Genomic DNA, 14,441 nt, shown 5'->3' on the forward strand with positions numbered 1-14,441 from the left:
TTCTTTTCTATATGTTTCTATTGTAATTTTGGTTTAATCAGAAATAAATTAATAAGTATACAATTTGAAACTAGTTTATAGTCCTTTTAATATATTTCAGTCTGATATCACCATGTGACCCTCTAGACAGAGCCATACAGTATAAAAGCAGGTCCAAATACCTGGGTATGGTATGAGTTTATCTTATCCCCAAGGCAAGAGATTTTTAGGGCAAAGCCTGGCACGTACAGACAAGAGGGTGGATCACACAGCTGGGCATAATACTGGATGACTACTATTTTACAATAATATTGTTTGAACTTTTACTTGAGGAGGCATTACATATGTTGTCTCACATAGCATTAGCTAAATAGTTGACTATTAGGCCAAATAGGGGGAGAAAGTAAAAAATAATGTGTTTGTCTAAACTAGCACTGATTATTTCATTCACGTTTTAAAATCATACCCTTTACTTACATGAAAATCAGCTTTGGGTCACTGTACAATAAAATAATTCAATATAGCAAATCATTGGAGAGCAGCGATAGTGGCACATTAACAAAGAGACTAGCTACAGAAATCAGGAGATCTCAAGTCATACTCAATCTGAATGAGCCCAATGAAAAAGGTAGGCCTTATAGCGTCCTAATATTTAATAAACTGCAGCTATATCTGACTAGACTAGGGGAGGGAGGGCATGCCAAAAATGTACTGGCAGTTTTTATCATCTCCAAAACATCAAGGTCAGATACTGGTGGCAAGCCAGACACTTGAACCCCCTCTGTACTCAATCTATTAGCTGTGATAAGCCTGTACGAAGTTAGTGGCCTTTTCACCCCCTGTATGTTTCTTCAACTGGACCTTAGGATAACATTGGGCCATGACCAGATTTAGAAGTGAGTTGGTATGTTGGTTTTAAGAAGGTCTAAATGTCGAATAATAAAAGCTAAATTATATTATTTTCATAAATTGAAAATGATTATTTTCTGAGCCCCAAAATCTGGTCCGATATTAAAGGAACAGGAGCAGCCCGTATATCACAGTGGTTTAAGGGGAAGCTGGAAAAGGTGCCCAGGCTCTGTAAGAGATCATGTACGTGATTAATGCCGAGGCCACTGCCAACAGGAAAAAGAGGGACCGCCACAGTCGGAGAGTGTGATTGTATTTACAGTGCATTGGCTTGGGCTGATGTGTGCTCAGAGAAGTAATGTATAGAGGGCGAGAAAAGACCTGTTTTCAAATGTTGGTGCTCAGTATGGGCTTTCCATTATGTCCTGAGAAAGTATCGATGAATAATGACATACAGTCCTATTTTTTGGTGGTGGTGGGCTTTGGTGCTGCTGGAGGGGTACTTTCCCATGAATGAGGGGACGTACAAATGGATTTCCTTGTCAGTTTTCACCCCCTGTGTGAGTCTGGAGAGCCACCACTGAGACGTTTATCCCTTATTTCACAGTTTCTTAACCAATTGCTTCTAAGAGTTTTCTTAAATGATTGCAACCATAGTGTCCCTAAGTGACCCCTTTACGTAAGCAGCAGGTACACTTTTTGAATGTCTTAGGAAAACAAGTTTCAGCGTTTTCAAGGCCTGTAGGTCCAAAAGAAAAAAATGAATATTTATAATAATCATCTGAAAACCATTCCCCATCTCCCCCAGAAGAGGACTTCTCCTCTCGTTTTGCCCCATGTTAGACTTTGACATGCTTTCAGGCAGTGGTTGTGTGTGTTTCACGGGCAGCTCCAGGAGGAGAGAGAGGCACGCTGAAATCACTGTGTGCTGGATGGGGAAAGGGCAGCAGCCGGCACAAAAATAGTCTCTCTGGGTAACTCTGGTTTTCCCAGGTCTTCAGATTTCTTCAGGCGCCACCCTTTGATATGAATTGTAAGGAAAGGAATATACAGCTAGCAAACCATTAAGAACTAAGAACCTGAAACTTTCACTGGCAGTTGTAAAAATAAAGAGCTAGCAGGCTGGAGAAGCAACCACCAGAGTGCTGTCAAGTTGTTCGAGCTGATTTGGTCTAAGTCCAGGAAGACCAGTAGTTCCCTCATAGGAGCCAAGTCTGACTCCTTGGTCGTGACTCTGGAGGATTTTGGCAGCCTGAATAGTGGCTCCCCAAGGTGTGCACCTTCTGGTCCTCAGAAGCTGTGACTATTACCTTCTATGGCAAAAGAGACTTCGTATATGTAATTACATTAGAGATATTGAGATGGGAAAATTATCCTGGGTTATCTGGGTGGGCCTGATGTAATCACAGAGGTCCTCACGAGAAGAAGCAAGAAATCAGAAAGGAGAAGGCCATCGATGTGATGACAGGCAGCAGTTGCAGTGATGTGCTCAGAAGACAGAGGAAGGAGCCACAGCTAAGGGACACAGGTGCCCACTAGAAGCTGAAAAAGGCAAAGGAATGGATTCTGGCCTCAGAGCCTCCAGAAGGAACCAGCCCTGCCAAGCCCTTGACTTCAGCCTGGTGAAAATTCTTTAGAACTTCCGACCTCTAGAACTGTACAACGATATGTGTGTCGTGTTAAGCCCCTGAGTTTGTGACAATTCATTACAACAGCAGTAGGAAATGAATAAAATGACTCTTCTTGAAGAAAGAGTAAGAGGACAATTGATTAAATATAGAGGGAGCAGTGAGAATCGGCATCCGTGCGACTACCAACTATAGTTTTCTCTTTAGGTTGATACAGGCATTTCCTTGCCATTGGAAAAGTGGTTGATAGCGACAGTGTTTCTTAGATGTCTATGATCTTTAGGTGAGATAGTAAAACAGCTTATTTTATTACTCACAAATTGGGCTGAGTTCACTACAAAAAATTTAGACTTATACACCACAAACTTCAACAGTGCTACAATTCTCAAATGAATATTAATGGCTTCATTTTTGGTTCTAGCAAACTTCTGATGATCAGTCATGGGCCCCCATCACCAGGCTACATCTCTCTTTGAACCAAAACTCAAAAATCCAGTTGAGAGGGAAAAAAACAATTGTGATTTTCTTTTTCCCTACATATATCTTCTTTTAGCCCCAAGTAGAATGGGGAAAAAGGAGAAAGAGAAAGATAAATGTTAGGTTACTGATAAAAAAACATTCATTGAAAAAGAGGTTATTTATTTCATAACCCCTGGGAATGTTCAGATAGACAGATAATGATGTTTTAATAGGACCCCACTCAGGACAATGGCTAAGAATCTCTGCTCTTGTATATTTCTTTGCAGTATATGAAACATTCCACTGATTCAGAGCTATCCATTGAATTTCAGTGTTTCAAGATGCATACTGACAGAAAACTTATGACAGTTTCCATCTACATGATTTCTTTTTAATTGGCTCTGAAAGTACCAATGACTTAAACTCCTTGCTTTTAAATTTAGACCAACTGATATTCATATAGCTTGGAGAAAAGTTAAGGGACTTTGAGCTTCTAAGCTTTTGATTCTTGTTTGTAGGACAAAGATAATAGATTCTAGGAACAGAATGAGCATGTAAGGCTGCATAAATTGTGATACGCACTATTATGGGAGTATCCATGATATGAATGGCAACTCTTAAATTTGTGCAGTGAACAACCTGCACAGCACTATGCAGCAGTGCCGGGTATGAGAAAATTGAGTAACTTAACAGTGTCTGGAACATAGTAAGCACACAAAAAGTTTGTTATATATGCTTTCAGTACAAAATTACATAGGAAAATAGTAAAATCTTCACACTTAGGAAGAACTGAAGAAGGTTGTCTGTTTTGCTAAAGACAAAAAGAAGACTGGCTAGGTGACCTCTTCTTTGCCTACAAGTTGGAAACAAATGAGCTTTGCTAAATAAGGTCTATCCCTATATAATTATATAGAATTATAATTAAAGAATTCTAATTCTTCTGCTTCCACCTAGATGTTTAGCGTTTTTGTTTCTTTAAGGGTATTCCATGAAATCTCTAAATTTTACAATCTGTCTAGGATTTGAAACAACATTAACAGGTGGAGAGTAAATTAGAAAATTTGAGAGTTAAGAATAGACAAGATTTATGTCTCAGTTTTTTTTTAGAAAATTAGTTTTTACATTTGAGGAAGGGAATTCCTACTTCACACACACACACACACACACACACACACACACACACACACTCATGCATGTACACAGAGCCCATATACACACAGACAACAACTGCAGCAGCAACAATAATAATATTAGTAACTTTAAAAGTATTCTCTCCAGGCTGATCCCCCAAAAGATCTCTAAAATAAGCCCTATCCTTGTTTCATAGACAAACACAACATTGAACATGAAAGGCTATTATCACCATGCACAAAGTAAACTTATGTAATTTTTATTTTTAATAATAAACCATCTACATAGTGACAATTTCCAAACAAGAGATAGAATTGGTCTTCTGCCCAGGCAAAGTACATCTCCTATAATTTCAGCTGTATTGGTGAAGAGACTTGGGATTTTCCCAATATTTCCCCACCTACTTGGTGACATCCAAAATTCCCTTCACAGGGAGCACACACTTTCGTTGCTAAAACGACAAAAGAAAATATAGGATTTTAGCACCTCTGGGACTGTATATAGAGGAAATGCTATGATTTCATAAAACGCTGTTTTCTTTTCTTCCTGTGCCCAGATAGAATACTTCTTCCAGCTTTCTTTGCAGTTACATGAGTCTATGTGTCTGGATTCTGGAATACGGGTGGGAGTGATGTATTCTAATTCTTATCCTGATCCCTAAAATTTCCCATGAGATCCTCACTCATTTTCCATGTCAGGTGTCTGGATGCAGTGAATCCTTCTGAGGGCTGTGAAGCCTTAGAGGTTAGGTTATCTTATAATGAGAAGGAGCCTGAGTTCTTAAATGACTGTGTGGTACATGACCCATCACCCACAATCCACCTTGACTGTGATGTGAGAGAGGAATAACCTTTATTGGGTTAAGCCCTTGCGATATTTTTATGTTGTTCTTATAGCAGCCAGGCTACTCTGAATAATATGGAATGAGGGGAGTAGAAATGAAAAAATATACATATGCAATGTTCAGACAATATTTTCCCTCTTTCATGGGGCAACACCTTTTTCAGACTTGAATCTCAAAGATTCCTCAGGATACTAATTACTCAGGATGGTTGTTAGCTGATAACTCACTAGCTTATTTTCCAAGGACTTTTATAGGGTCCTCAAAACTTGAGGATGACACTTTACAAGAGAAAGTAACACCCAGAGGGAGAGAGTTGCCTAATTCAAGTTTCATGTTTGAATAGTACAGAAACAGTATGTCCTTGCTTGAGTCTGGCATCTCTCTTTATCTCATCATTTTCAGCTGCTTCCATGATAATTACTTTTTTCTTTTGTATCTGAAGTCAGAATTATAAGTAAGAGAATTCTGACAGTACCCTTGCAGAGCTAAATCATTAATCTTGGGACATTTATAACAGCAAAAAGACCTGTCATTAAATGTAATTCAGCTCCTTAAAAGCAGTTAAAGAACAGCCTTGAACAACAATAACAAGTACACACACACACACAAAGTTTATAGGTATATATATATATTTATATTTTTTTATTAGTAAAAGGATATTATGGACAAGGCTGTACAGAGTTATATTGTCAGCAGGTGTAAGAAGGAACTCAATTTAATCGTCAGTTCATATCATCCGGCAAGTGCTATAATTATTAAATAAAAATTTGAAAGGTAAATTTTTATAAAATATTTGTAAAGGGATTAGGAAAATAAAACATAAAATTTGCTGAGCACCTAATGTGTGCCAAATATTGTGTAAAATACATGATTTTATGTATCCTTACCATGTGGCAAGTAACGCAATTATTATTTTAACGAAGAGAAAATAAGCTCAGACCAACAACTCATTTACCTGAGGCTACATGGCTAATAAGTATTAGGACGCAGACAAAATGTATTTCCCAAGTCCGTATTCATTTCGCTGTACTTTATTGCAGCACTAAATTTGAGTGTTAGAATTAAATAACTATGTCTAAAGCTGAGATTCTCAGGTAAAAGTTCTATTTGTTGTATTATAAATAAAGTCAACATTCCATCTCTCATCCTAGTGTGGCATTTATAGCGGTTGAGTTTTGAATTTAGTGATTAGAATCCAGGGAGAGAGGGAGAGGGAGGAAAGGTACCAAGAAAAGTAATGAAGAAAAGTTATAATATCTCAAGAAAGAAATCTCAAAACGGTAGGCAACTGGTGCTATTTCAACACTTTGACGAGACTGAAAAAGCCTGTGTAATGTGGCACATTTTTATTTCATTGGGTCTGGGACACATTTGGTTTGTGTTCCTTGAGGCTGTTGTGTATGAGCAAGTAACTGCTGGGGGGCCTCCTTGCCACCTGGTGTCTAAATCTAACCCTCCTCTTTGCTCTCTATTGCATTCACGGTAACTCCCACCAGTGTCTAAGGAGATCTTTTTAAATATTGTAATGTCATCTTAGTATATTTTATTGGAAGTCGTGTAGAATAGTCATTAAAAGTAGATTCTGTAGCTAGACTACCTGAGTTCAAATCCCATCTCTGATACCTAATAGCTGTGTAACTTGATAAAATATATATTTAATACCTCTTTCCCTCAGATTTCTCATCTGCAAGATAAGGATAATAATAATTCTAAATTCATAGGATTATTTTAATCAAATTTATTTGTGTATGAGATAGTATATAGCACATAGAAAATACTAAGTGTGTTAACTACTGTTATGGACCATAATATATGCTATCATTGTTTTCATCTCTTAAGTTAACCACAATGTCATGAGACTTATTCTATAAAAATATAAAGGAGAAAAGGATTAAAGGGAAAGTTTTTGGTCGTGAAAGGGGGAATAATGTTACATTATCAAAGATTTAGGGGCTACAAAGTGCAAAAGATATAAAACAAGCCTTTTGTTTTCATCAGTAGCAGAAAATACCAAGTCGTTTCAAAGATATTCTCTGTCCCTAAAAAGATAAAATAAGTCCACGACACTTATTTGATATTTTCTATTATCAAACCAGATCTCTAGTTAGTTGAGCTGTTACTGATCAGCTATACCATCTTCTTGCTTCTCATGCTAATCAGTAGAAGGAAGGGAGGGGTGGATGCCAGAACTTGAGAGACGGCAGGGAGAGGAGTGAGAATCCAGGTTGGGGCAGTATCAAAAATGGCTGAGAGGTTTGTGTTGTACCAATAAATCAAGTTTCAAAGACATCCCTTTCACTTGTTAATAAAATTGTCTATGGTATCAACATCACTGGGTTATTTCAGCCTTTCTCATTATACCTTCTAAGCTATAACTTAAGAGATTAACTGGCAGACTGTCTACTCCAGAGCTTGGTCTGCCCTCTTTTTTGAGGAGATAGATAGATTATTATTGTAACCACTATTTATGAAAGATTTCTGGCCTCTGGTTTCCTTAACATATTTCCAAAGTCTGCCCCCTCCTCCTTGGGTATCTTTCTCTGCAGAATCCAAATTCAATGATTTAAGACAGAAGTGGCTGACAGAGATCCCGAAAACCCATTATAAAAATGAAGGCAGAAACAACCTTTGTATTTTCCAATTTAAAAAGCCTTCATGACATAGCACATTTCAGGCTGAGAATGTTAAAAATTTATCATAGTTTCAGTAATTGCAGCTTCCTCTGGAACTTGGCATAAGATGGAATCATTTGTAAATGTATATTTTGTTTGGCTCTCAGTAGGAAGCTTGCCAGGCAATACATTTAATTAGGAGCATGAGGAAAAGAGAATAATTGTAGTCTGTCACAATATATTATTGTTACTTTTAAGTTCTATATGTGTTTAAGATAGTCGTCTCATAACAAGGTGTGTATTTAAAGCTAGAGGTAAGTTCCTTTTCATCAGCCCAGGGTTTTTATACGGGGACATATATTCTTTTTGAGGGGAAGGGTACGTTAGCTACATCCCTTAGATAAAACTCTGTGTCCATTGTTTAAGCTAAGTGAGCATTAGCCCCTCTCCTTAGTAACAAATTTTGTCCGTTGTTTAAGACCTTGCAAATTGATGCATTGCCTTTTGGGAGCTTGGACAGCTTTATTTAACTTTCTCTGGAGATGCATAGACATAATGAAATGCAGTGCCCGTCTTGAACATAACCATGTACATAACATCTAGTCCTGCCTGATTCATAAAGTAAATTTGATAAGAGCAAGTCAAAAAAATTGTAATGATTAATGTTGATTTTTTAGAAAAATTCAAAGCAACCTGTGTCAGCAGATTCAAAGAGGAGAAGTACGGTGATAACTATCTACTGAGGCCAGGTTTTCATCCTCTTAGCTGTGAGGTTCCATTTTTACAGGAAAACTTGCTTGTAATGTATTTGAGAGGCCCCACGAATAAAATGCAGTGAAAGGGCCTTTGACATACTAGTCACAAGTGATTTGATGTTCAGGTTTTCAGGTGTAGAATACTCTGATCATTTTCCTTTGCATGAATCCCCCTATGTTGTATTAGTATAGAATGATAGTCCCTACGTGAACAGAGATTTTTCTCTTAACAACACATCTTATTAGATTTAACATTAGGGCATCTACCCTCAAGACTGGTCCAAGCTGTAAATAAGATATTGGACAAAGGTTGTGTCCATTTCCCTTCTCTTCAACTCCACTGTATTTTGGCCTCTCAAAATCTCCCTTTCCTCACCCTGACTGGCTTATTCCTTCTTCCCACCTTCCTCACTCTTCTCACTCCCAAAGCATCGAAACAGATGGCAAAGCATCAAAACAGTTGCATTAGTGAGTGATTTCTTCAGGGTCCTATTCTCTGCTAGGAACAAGGAACAGAAACCACATAATTGGAATAGCCAGTGTGTCGATACTCAGTAGAGGGTTAGGAATTGGGCCTAAAGGAGTAAGGAGAGGAGCAGTTTTAGGTGGATGGAACATTTATATTCATTCAGGTCAGCTATTCATTTATTTTTGAGGAATGAGAAGACAGAAGAATATCTCCTTATCCCACTCCAACTATGTAAGAAGTGTACTTCTTTCTTAACTACGTTGCAAATCCCTAAATAAACCTAACTTTTTTATTCCATGGCATTAGAAACCAAAATTATCTTAAAATAACAAGCACAAAAATAACAACTTATTGACTGCTTACTTTGTTTAAAACAATGTTCTGAGCACTTTGTGGAAATTAAATCCTGAAGTCCCTAGAATGACTTCATGTGGTGGGTGCTCCTATTTCCTCTCACTGGGACACTGGGGCATAAAGTGGGTATTTATCTTGTTCGACTTACACAAATGGTCAGAAGCAGTCTGTGCGGGGAAATAGTCCACGATAGTGTGACTCCAGATTCATACTCAACTACTCTGATATTACTAGGAAATAATTGTGGAGGAGAGGTAATGTGATAAAAACAAAGTACAGTTAACCAAAAGACTGTAAAAAAAAAAAAAGATTTAAAATAGGAGGATTAACAGCATCCCTGCTAATCAAAGTACACTGTTGAACATATAAGACGTCTAAAATCTCATGTTTCCACCCAGAATGAAGAAAATACCTTTGCCTTCAGGGGTCTACGTCCACCAAAAGTATCTCTGGGCTAAGGTTTATTGTACAAAATACATGGGAATGAAGATCAAATGGAGTCCATCTTCTTGGCAAAGTATCCTGAATCTTAACAAAATAGGCCTTCTTTTTTTTAAAATTCTTCATTTAATACTGGAATCTAATCATGGCCTGTTTAAAACTAAGTATGTAAAACCAATGGCTTATACTTTGGGGTACAAATCTTATGTGTGTGTGTTTGTATCTTAGCATGAACCACTGCAGCAAACATGTATTCTTTTATTTTAAGGGGAAAAGGACCACTGAAGCATACAACTGATGTGATCTATGCAGCTAAAATGATATCAGAATCAGGATCAAGGATGGACGTCCTTGCTCGGCAGATTGCCAACCAGGTGAGTTCTTTACAAATGGATGTGATGAAAGTTCATGGTAATTGCCCTCTGTCATTTGACATCGTTTAAAACAAAGTTGAATTTTTACTCTGTTGGATTGTTTTTTCCTAAATTATTATTGAATTATTTTTAATTTTTTTTTGCATAATTAACACACAAGTAGTGGAAAATTTATTCTGAGGAAGTTTATTTCTTGGTGCTTTATTATTACTACTATTATCATTATTATTATTTAGGGTTGGATTATTTTTAAGATTTTTGAGCTTCAAATACATTCAGATTATCCTAAATATCAGCTTTATGAGTTTCAGATGTACTCAAATTATTTTAATTGGCTGTAATACCCAATGTTAGTATTCTTTTTCTTAATATCTCAGATTTCTTATTTTTGCTCTTCAAAATTAGGGCTTTTCAGAAGTATGTTAGGTTTTCTGTGTAAACAATATGTTCTGGCATTCTATGTAAAACTGTGAGACAAATAGTAATTAGTAGAATACTGAAGTGAAGATATAAAATGTAGGAAGCATTTAATCCTTACAGATGCTCTAAATACTTGGTTTCCTTTCTTTAGATCTCTGATGTCTCTATTCCAGTTTTCTAAGCAGCAGCTACATTATTAGAGTTACCTTTTGCTTAACGTTAATTGAGAAATCTGTCAGTTTCTTTAGTTAATGTACTGAGATATTCAGTTACTGTTTCAAACTGAGATATAGTATTCCTTTGCAGGTTTTACATTATTCAACTCCATAATACATATTTATCTATCTTTGGGGAAAAAAAAAACACTTGTCTTTTTGAGTCTGAAATGACTTCATATCTTTTTTGTGCATATACTTTAAGAGAAACTTTATTAGGCTACTTATTATTATTTTATTTTTTTATCCTCTTTTTCTTGGAACCTGAGGAACTTTCTCTTATTAGATATTATATTTTTAGATATAAGGGAAGAGAAATAAACAAGGAAAAATAATAACAGAGACAAATATTTTAAAACATACTTGAATATATATATATATTCACATATATGGTCATATATATTTTTTCAAGTTCTTGCTACTACTCTATAAACATTTTATTAATCTTTTTAGTATTCAGCATTTACAGTTAAAAACAAACTCTATTCTAATATAATTCAAAATCTATTATGAATAAATGAGTGAAGCCCAAATCTGCCCATGGTTTTCTGTGTTCTAGAATTTTATTGCATTCACTTTTATGAGACAAAACAGTAGTAAGATAAGTGAAACCATAATACATTAAACAGATGCATGTGTTCTAATAACTTTTAAAATACTTAATGATTCCTAGCAGTGTACTTCTGTTTGTTTTAGAATGCACAGTTTTCAAAGTCCAAATAATTGTGTCATTTTGAAGTTGTCCTTTTCTTCTTGACTGATATTCTTATTTAATTGGATCAGGTCACCTTGCAGTAGGTGCTTCTATAACATAGCTGTATTAAATCATGCTATTGTTTTTAACATTATTCACATTGCATGGAAGAGAGCAGAAGTATTGTCTCACTTCCATATAACTTTGACATTTTAAAAGAAGCTTAAAGAAACAGTCACTGACTAATGAAGAATTATGGATGACTCTCTTTGGCCTTTTCCATTTCATATAGTAAAGTAGTTTCAAATGATATATTTAATTTTCATCTGAAGAAATACGGTTCTGAAGAATCAGAATTGAATCACTTATTATAGTGACTATCTGGGAAGATTCTCTATGATTGTGCTTCGGATATTTTTTGATAGGTCAACATAAAAAATTTAGATAAAAATAATTACTGAAATTGGTTGTGGAATACAATTGAATAATGTAAATAAGTAAGGCAGTTTTTACAGTGTCAATGTATATTATGAAAAAACTCTGCCAGAACATTGCTTGCTTTTAATTTTGAACAAACTAATAGCCCAAAAACCTTTTAATAATTTTTATGATGCTTTCCAGTCTGCTTTTGGCTAGAGTGTCAGAAGGTCAAACATCAATCAATTTTCAATTCTATCCAACATGGATTTGTGAAATATATATATAGTTGGGCCAATTTAGTTTCATTCTATAAAGTTTCATAGTCAAAGTTCATATGTAGAGAGAATGAAATGAAATCAAATTGAGACTTCTAGTTCTGCCTTCCTGGATTTTTTTTTTAACCCTTCTTCCCTGTCTTGCTTCCTTGAACATATGTTTATTGTATATAACTACATACAATTTACTACTCTGGCATTACCATTAGGTAGCTAGGAAGAGATGACTGAAAATATTCTGTTGTAACATACAGAAGCATAATGTAAGCTTACTTGTCCCAATCACTCAACATCTCTTGGATTTAGAATTATCTTGAGATGGTGAGGTAGATTTCATATGCCATCCAAGACCATGTTGTTTAAGTCCTGTAGAACTCTGGTACAAATCCTGTCTCCATTAGCCAGTATATTCCTGAGGGTCAGGATGTTGTTAGTTATCACAATTCTTAAACATTTTCCCCATGAATAAAGAGAATGACAAGTTGGAGAAGTATGCTTCTTACAAATTTAGTATTTCGGACTCTTGGTACACATCTCTTTCTATTCTTTGACTCTTCATGATAAATCATCATGTTAGCAGGTATTCTAAATTAGATGAACTGGAAAATACCTCACAAGGTAGGAATAATACACTGAAAGATCTCAATTAGTCACAGAAGCAACCTACCTCAAATAGAAAAGAGGTGAATAGGAAACAAAATAAAATTAACATCTGCTAAAGTGTTTTGTGCAAGAAGAGGACAAAATTGGACTTTCTAACCCCTGAGTGTTGTGTCTGAATCCTAATACTCCTTCACTGTAAATTTTCCAAAGCAAAGATATCCAGATTGTTGATTGGGTACTCCCACCTAACCATAACAGGACACAATTAAAATGAATTTTCAGTGTTAAATATATTGAAAGCCAAAACTAATTTAAGAAAGATGGCATTTAAAAAACAAGATAAAGAATTACAAGGCAAATCATACACAGTGAACTCAACTATGAACAAAACAATATCCAAGGGTAATTTATATTGATATTTTGACAAAATACTGTTGGTGGCTAGCCTGATTTGTATTGTTTCCTGCTGATGTTATGAGTAAAAAAAGTAATAAAACTACACTAAAAAGAAACTTATGAAGCATTAATTACATCATTCTAACATGTCTCTTAAGAATATAACTTCTAGATGCATCTTGTGACAATATTTGTATTTTGACACAATTATTTGTCTGGAATTTATCTTGAACACAGAATTTGATACTTAGATTTGTTCTCCAGATTAATGAACCCCTACTTTATAAAAATGAATGCATAGCAGGTTCTCAGAAATTAAATAGGAATAGATAAAATACTGAAAATATTTTATCTGTTTGCATCCTTGAAGTAAGAGTTTCCTGTTAAAAGGCATGCTGCTTTACTATTTTTCTTTTTTATTGGGTCTTTGTCATTTTCCCATTGAAACAATATCTTAAATGATTTGAGGGTGATTATATATTCAGTATTATTTCATGTATGCAAAACTATAGCCTTGGGTACCCAGAATAAGGTGTTTTAGGGTCTAGGAAGAAGGGGCTATTTGGTGTAAGAGGGGAAGACGAAAGATGAGGAAAGTTTCTCCTTACAGGTGGCTGGCTGACTTTAACCAAAAATTCCAAAGAATCAAAATTTGTCTGAATTACCTTTCCACCATCCTTACCATATCCATATTCTTTATACAGGGTAAAACATTTGTATAAGTTTATTTCAATCCCGTAACTCTTCAGTTGACAGGTTTCAGGGAGGGAGATGATGTGTTTTGAGTTTTAATCTAATACATAGGGAAACCAATCTTTCTGAGAATTTCTCATGGAAGTCAGCATAAAGCAGAAAAGTAGGTTGGGCCAGAACTTTATACCTACTAAAGGACGAAGCTTTGATGAAGTTGGAAGATATCTTTGTCTTTAATTTGTATTAGTGTTCAAAGGATATGTCACTGATAGCAGTCTCTCAATGATTGTATGTCCAAACCAAGTTGAAACTAAAAATGAATTTGAAGCAGTTCTTAAACTCAGAACTATTTTAGGGACTTCCCTCGTGGTCCAGTGGGTAAGACTCCATGCTCCCAATGCAGGGGGCCCAGCTTCGATCACTGGTCGGGGAACTAGATCCCGCATGCATGCTGCAACTAAGAGTCTGCATGCACAACTAAGAGACCTCACACTGCAACTAAGACCCGGCACAACCAAAATAAATAAATATTTTTTTTAAAAAGACCATTTTAGGGACATCCCTGGTGGCGCAGTGGTTAAGAATCCGCCTGCCAATGCAGGGGACACGGGTTCGACGCCTCGTCCAGGAAGATCCCACATGCCACGGAGCAACTAAGCCCGTTCACCACAACTACTGAGCCTGTGCTCTAGGGCGCGAGTGCCACAACTATTGAGCCTGCATGCCACAACTACTGAAGCCCGCGTGTCTAGAGCCCGTGCTCTGCAACAAGAGAAGCCACCGCAATGAGAAGCCCGCGCACCGCAACAAAGAGTAGCCCCCACTTTCCA

At 36.2% G+C, this 14,441-nt stretch overlaps 1 protein-coding gene across 1 annotated transcript in view; it reads left to right on the forward strand.

The window, feature by feature from the left end:
• Positions 1 to 14,441, forward strand: part of CTNNA3 (catenin alpha 3) — a 1,614,209-nt gene that overhangs the window by 1,540,305 nt on the left and 59,463 nt on the right. The window contains exon 16 of the mRNA XM_060034928.1: positions 9,790 to 9,895. Coding sequence (XP_059890911.1) covers positions 9,790 to 9,895 — 106 coding nt within the window. The remainder of the gene's footprint in view (positions 1 to 9,789; positions 9,896 to 14,441) is intronic.

This window comes from Delphinus delphis, chromosome 16 (assembly GCF_949987515.2).
Source record: "Delphinus delphis chromosome 16, mDelDel1.2, whole genome shotgun sequence".
Taxonomy (NCBI): domain Eukaryota; kingdom Metazoa; phylum Chordata; class Mammalia; order Artiodactyla; family Delphinidae; genus Delphinus; species Delphinus delphis.